This window comes from Notolepis coatsorum (genome assembly GCF_963971535.1).
Source record: "Notolepis coatsorum genome assembly, contig: SUPER_10_unloc_2, whole genome shotgun sequence".
Classification (NCBI taxonomy): domain Eukaryota; kingdom Metazoa; phylum Chordata; class Actinopteri; order Aulopiformes; family Paralepididae; genus Notolepis; species Notolepis coatsorum.
In genome coordinates this window covers 781432-788455 of record NW_028174871.1, presented here as the reverse complement: position 1 = coordinate 788455, position 7024 = coordinate 781432, and the positions used below count along the sequence as shown (strand labels likewise).

At 39.3% G+C, this 7024-nt stretch overlaps 1 protein-coding gene across 1 annotated transcript; it reads left to right on the top strand.

Annotated features, from left to right (window-relative positions):
* The first annotated feature begins 973 nt into the window (after positions 1 to 973).
* LOC311236330 (uncharacterized protein) lies at positions 974 to 6066 on the top strand. The gene is made up of 5 exons (XM_084338404.1): positions 974 to 1111; positions 2472 to 2563; positions 2833 to 2964; positions 5071 to 5167; positions 5958 to 6066. Exons 1-5 carry the CDS (start codon positions 1087 to 1089, stop codon positions 5966 to 5968), a joined length of 357 nt encoding a protein of 118 aa, XP_084194530.1. The 5' UTR covers positions 974 to 1086; the 3' UTR covers positions 5969 to 6066.
* Positions 6067 to 7024: the final 958 nt, after the last annotated feature.

Below are 7024 nucleotides of genomic sequence, written 5' to 3'. Positions count from 1 at the left end.
TTTTTAAACAGCACTGTGCAATATTACACCTACTGTAGACTTCAGTATATTTTTACTGTATTTATTTACTGTATATTTTATTCCATTTTTATTCAATTTTATTCTATTCTTATCTTAGGCAATTTGATTTGTTTTGTTATTCTTATTCGTGACCTGTTCTGTCTAAATGTTTAAGTTGAGCGATTTGCAGTGTCAAATTTCCCTCGGGATAATAAAAGTATTTCTATTCTATTCTATTCTATTCTATTCTATTCTATTCTATTCTATTCTATTCTATTCTTAGCATTCCAAGCTCACTTCCTGGTCCATCAGGACATGCATGAATGGTCCTTTTACATCAGGGCCTTTCTAGGAATCTTTCAAAATGTTCAGTTGCTATTGCGTGCACTCATCTGTGTTTCACTACACACATGAGTTCATGCTTACCAACTGTCAGTCTGCAACACTACTATCACCGACATCTAAGAAGGGAGATCCCCCCTTGAATGGCCCTTCTAAGGTTTCTCTCCTCCACACTGCCTGTGGAGCATTTTTCCCTATTGTTAGGTTTTAGTGAGTTTTTCCTTACCTTCGGGTGGGGTATGTCTGGGAGTGCTTGCATTCTTTCATTTATTTGCATTTATTTTAAATTTGTTGGACCTTATGGTGTTCTTGTTCTGTTCTTGACTTATTGTTATGTTTTCTTCTTGACTTGTTTAAAGAAGACTTGTACGGCAGTACGGCCCATGGGGACATTAACGTGTGTTGTCGGGCCTTATAAATAAATTAGATTTTATTTGATTTAGGATGTGCCAACCATATATATCTATGGTGCCAACTGCCAATAAATCAAACGAAGAAGAAGAAGAAGAAGAAGAAGAAGAAGAAGAAGAAGAAGAAGAAGAAGAAGAAGAAGAAGAAGAAGAAGAAGAAGAAGAAGAAGAAGAAGAAGAAGAAGAAGAAGAAGAAGAAGAAAAAGAAGAAGAAGTTCTCACGAGAGTTGACACACCTGGTATCTGGTGACGTGTCTCCGCCCTCCCGCGTGCTATCAGATCAGTCATTCTCTTCCTGCAATCACGTCGGAAGTTTCCACAAACTTGAGCAACCATGAACACACAGAGCTACTTATACGGTGAGAAAAGTGAATGTCTGTTCTCCTCGGTTGCTTCGTGTTTTCTGACTTTTTCAGCGCATTTCAGCTTTTTTGTGCAGCCGCACACATCGTGTTAAAGTTCTAGTGTGGTAGTGAAAAGGTTAGTGTGGTAGTGAAAAGGTTAACATGCTGCTTCTGTAGTGTGATAGTGAAAGGGTTAACCTTCTGTAGTGTGATAGTGAAAGGGTTAACCTTCTGTAGTGTGGTAGTGAAAAGGTTAACCTGCTGTAGTGTGGTAGTGAAAGGGTTAACCTTCTGTAGTGTGGTAGTGAAAGGTTACCCTTCTGTAGTGTGGTAGTGAAAGGGTTAACCCTTTGTAATGTGATAGTGAAAGCGTTAACCTTCTGTAGTGTGATAGTGAAAGGGTTAACCTTCTGTAGTGTGATAGTGAAAGGGTTAACCTTCTGTAGTGTGGTAGTGAAAAGGTTAACCTGTAGTGTGGTAGTGAAAAGGTTAACCTGTTGTAGTGTGGTAGTGAAAGGGTTAACCTTCTGTAGTGTGGTAGTGAAAGGGTTAACCTTCTGTAGTGTGGTAGTGAAAGGGTTACCGTCTGTAGTGTGGTAGTGAAAGGGTTAACCTTCTGTGGTGTGGTAGTGAAAGGGTTAACCTTCTGTAGTGTGGTAGTGAAAGGGTTAACCTTCTGACTGGTAGTGAAAGGGTTAACCTTCTGTAGTGTGGTAGTGAAAGTGTTAGCCTTCTGTAGTGTGGTAGTGAAAGGGTTAACCTTCTGTAGTGTGGTAGTGAAAGGGTTAACCTTCTGTAGTGTGGTAGTGAAAGTGTTAGCCTTCTGTAGTGTGGTAGTGAAAGGTTAACCTTCTGTAGTGTGGTAGTGAAAGGGTTAACCTTCTGTAGTGTGGTAGTGAAAGGGTTAACCCTTTGTAGTTGGTAGTGAAAGGTTAACCTTCTGTAGACTGGCAGTGAAAGGGTTAACCTTCTGTAGACTGGTAGTGAAAGGGTTAACCTTCTGTAGACTGGTAGTGAAAGGGTTACAACAAGAACAAGTTACAGGTTGAGAAAACCCTCAGCTCGGAACTAGGCAAAATCTGCACCTGGCTCGCTGATAACAAACTATCATTACACATGGGCAAAACAGAGTCCATTCTCTTCGGTTCAAATAACAAACTCAGCAAGACCGACGGCTTCTCGGTTACAGTGGGTGACAATATTGTCACAAGGAAAGAAGATATTACCTACCTGGGTTCCATCCTAGAGGCTAATCTCTCCTGTGACAAAATGGCATCCAATGTAATAAAACAAGTCAACCAACTAACTCGATTCTTGTACCGGATCTCCAATTTTGGCATTGTATTATTTAATGATTGACACGTCTCTTCACCAGCGTGCGAGTTGAGAAGGGGGGTTGATGTGACATTCAACCCATTCAAAGATTCACCGCCGGGTATTTTTGAACACAAGCTGGAGATTAATTCGGTGAGTAAATTCTCCAGTTTGTCATATCTAAATGCTGAATAGATGTTTTTTTGTAAGGGGGTCTGAAGATGCTCCTGTATAAAATGTTATTACAATTTATTTAACTTGATCACTTTTTAATGTATAACACAATAGTATTACTATTAGTCATATTAGCATGGCAGATTTGGTATCCTGCTCGGTCTATAGCTATTGGCTAATCCCCCTTTAGGAGGATCTGTGGATAACTGTGGCATGAAAAATCATGACGTGTTGTGTTTTCTCCTCAGGCCTATGTGGATTTCTTCAACACTCCCAATGAGATGCACCAGGTGGAGGTGGAGGTGGCCGGTTATAATAATCAGAAGTTCACGGCAGTGCTGGCGACTATACTGAGGCCCAACACTCAGCCCAGTGTGAATGTATAAAGGCTTTTTCATACGTGTTCGATAGTGTCGAGGTCAGGGATGGGCAAACCTCCCAAAATTACGTAAGGGATAATGTATAGCTACCAGGTCATTGTCGCAAAATAATTGACCGACACAGAGTTTAGAACACCGAGGCGCCTCCCCGAGGTGTTCTAAACGTCAGTGAAGGTCAATTATTTTGCGACAATGACAGAGTATAGCTATACATTATCCCGCTTATTACATGGCTAACTTACTAACAATATACCTAATTCATTTTACACCATCGACAAGACGAGATCAAATGCAGACGCAGTTGTTCTGTGGCTCCGTCCACTGTCAGCCCAAATAAAGTGATTATTATCGCCGGCAGCCGGCAGGTGTGTGGACTGATTGCACATGTTGTTCATCTTTCTTTTCTGTTCCACAGCTGTTAACAGATTGTTATGCTACCTGGCTAGCTAGCAAGTAGGGATGTCCCGATCCGATCACGTGATTTTCCGAAGATCGGTATCGGCAAAAAAAAAAGATATCTGGATTTCTTTTTTTTATTCAACAAACATGACCATGTTCACGTCTTAAACTCATACTGAGGCCTTCGTTTTGGTTTTAAATGGCATATCATCATTAATTTATTTATTGTCACACAGAGCAGAAGAATTGCCAAAACAAACCAATAGTATCCAGCTGCAGAACGGCAGACCAGCCACACTATCAGACCCAAATTAAATTATTATTTTTTTTATTTATTTATTTTATCCCAATTTCTCACATTCACCCTGTATGTTGACGTTATCCAGGTGAAAAGTTAACTTCATTCAAGCGAGGCATTGCAATCCTTGACATAAATCAATTGATGTATAATTAAATCAACGGAAATGTGTTTGCGTCTGAGAGTGTGGCTGGTCTGCCGTTCTGCAGCTGGATACTATTGGTTTGTTTTAGCAAAATTCTTCTGCTCTGTGTGACAATAAATAAATGAATGATGATATGCAATTTAAAACCAAAACTAAGGCCCCAGTATGAGTTTAAGACGTGAACATGGTCATGTTTGTTGAATTAAAAAAAAAAAAGTACGAGGGGACATTTATGCACATGTACTGGGACTGCCCACCAGTTAAGATATTCTGGAAAGAGGTGACCCAGCAATTATCAAATCTCTTAACTCTGAATATACCTGTACATCCCTCTGTATTACTGCTGAATGATGTTTTCGAGTATGCAGTACATCAACAGCTAAAGAGATTGGTTTTATCTGGTATCACAGCGGCAAAAAAGCTGATAGCATCACGATGGTTCCAACCGGAAAAAATGTGCCGAAAGGTCTGGATTATTACATATCTCGATGTGATTTATCAAGAAATATCTACAGCAAGAATTTTGGGTCTCAATGAATCCAAAATGACAATGTGGTTAGAAGTGGTGGAGAAAATAAAAGCTAGCATATAATGGTAGTGTCTGGTTAGGAGCGAGGGATAATGGATGGATTATCCAATGGGGGGTCCGGGAGGGGGGGGTACGAGCTGGAGCATATGTGTGTAGGGTATTAGATAGCAGGTATTGGTGGTATATTCTGTATAAGACATTTAACTATATGGTGATTTCATTGGATGTGCACTGTTAATAATGCTTGTATATCTTATCGTGTGTTGTCATGTTTGTTTATATGTTTGTTTAAAAAAAAATACAAAAAAAGATTTTTTTTGATCGGATCGGGAAAGATCGGTATCGGTAGATACTCAAAATTACATGATCGGGATCTGATCGGGAGCAAAAAAACGTGATCGGGACATCCCTACTAGCAAGCTGTACCCAGCATTCCGTTCAGTGGTGTAACAGTCCCATCTCAATACACTACACAGTGTAGGGACATTTTATTTATTTATAAAAAGAATTGACAAAAAATTATATTATCAAACTATTCAATAATTTTTTTTAATAATAAATTAACGACAATTTGAAAATGTATGCCCATCCCTAGTTGAGATTCATAAACCTAAATAGAATCGCAACCAAAAAATATTTATTTTCTGTGACATTGTCCATTTGCGCAGTACACCTTTTTCTTCTCACTGTACATGTGTGTGACTGTGTATTGATTTTGGAGAGTGTTTGTTGCAGGTGGTAGCTGGTAGCTTCACCGTCACAGGGCCCGTCAGGTTCCGTCTGACGGGTCTGGGACCGGGACCCATCCATCTCCTAGGCCGCCACCACGTCTGTGAGTACCTACTACACCTCTTCAAGAAACTAAGCTAGGGGGACTGTGTACGGTACACGTAACCGTTTCTGTCCGGTACCTTCGGTTCGGTACGCGCTGTGTACAGAACGAATACGACGTTACTTTAACCACTAACGGAACGCACAGGCAGAATTTCCCCCCCCTGTGCGTAACTTAGTTCAAAACTTCAAGTCCACCCCCTTCCTAAAATATTAATTGCGCAAAGGGCCGGATGTAGTTTGTTCAGCCCACGCACACCACTGAGAGATTACCTGTAATTTAGTATGGCCTCATAATATGGTGAATGCAAATGACAAGCCAGAGCTAGAATACCTACCCCCCCCCCACTAGGGCTGTCCCCGACTAAGGATTTGTGAAAAATCTTCAACGTTCTGAACTTTCAGCAGTATATTAGCTTGTTCCTTTTTTGTATTGACTCATGCACCTTTTTGAAAATGATCTGACATGAAGATGGAACATGGAAGATGGAGAGAGGTCTAGCTGAGTCAATGTTGATGGTTTTGTTGAACATTTGTATTTCACAGGAGAGAAACTGTATTCAAAGAAAGATATTAAAATAGTCTTTGAATCTAAATGTACTTTCTTTGTGTTGATTTTACATTAATTCCATGATTTTACTCAAATAAATATCTGTTACAAGCTTCGGTCTTAAGTAGAAAAATGCAATTTTTTATCTAGATTAATTACAGAAAATTGTGAGATTAATTAGTTAAATTTTTTTTAAATCTATTGACAGCACTAATATATATTATCTCTCTGCTTCTCCCAGGTGAAAAATAATCTGCACCTGTCGTCACTGAGTTGGGAGCCTCTCCAAGAAACTCTGTATAATTGTTTAGCATAGGTACCTTTATGAAATAAAGTTGTTATTCCTTGTACCCCGGTTGTGCAGTTGGTTATTTCAGGGCATTTGGACAAATAGCAGTTTCCCTGCTACATAGCAGTTTCTCCTGCTACTGGTATAACTCACGTATTTATTACATACAGTACAGAAGTTGTGATGACTATATACAGTAGTACAGAAGCTGTGACGATTCTATAATACAGTACAGAAGTTGTGATGACTATATACAGTACAGAAGCTACAGAAGTTGTGATGACTATATACAGTACAGAAGCTGTGATGATACAGTACAGAAAGTTGTGATGACTATATATCTGAAATGGACAAAAACCACTATCAAAAATAGGGCTTTACCCACATGTGTTTGACTTCGGTCGACCATTTTGAGGGTCAAACCAGTCTGGATTCATGTTGTAGTCTGAAAAAATGCCAGGAAATGCTGAGAGAATTGTTGAATATATATAGAACACAAATGTTCTAGAATGTTCGATTATGACATCATACTGTGACATCACAAATGTTCTAGAATGTTCGATTATGACATACTGTCACATCACAAATGTTCTAGAATGTTTGATTATGACATCATACGGTGACATCACAAATGTTCTAGAATTTTTGATTATGACATCATACGGTGATGGTAAATTAAATTTAATCAATTCTATTTCTTCAGCAGCTGTTTGTCCAGGACCATCTTCTGGAGATGAGTAAAAGCAGCAGAGACTGTTTACATTTGGTTTGTATCCCCAGATTTCATGTTGGTGATGTGGTGAAGCACAGTAATTGTTTTTCTCCCCAGTCAGCTTTCAGTATCCCCTAGGGCCTAGGCTACCACCAGCCCTGATTTTATGTCAATCAGTGAGTAGATGAAATAAGACTTATTGTGACCTGGGCTGTCATACCTTGAGTCACGATATACGACCATGGGTTCTTCAGCTGCTGTTCATTATTGCCTCATTGATTAAAGAAATTTTTTTCTTTTACTAAGT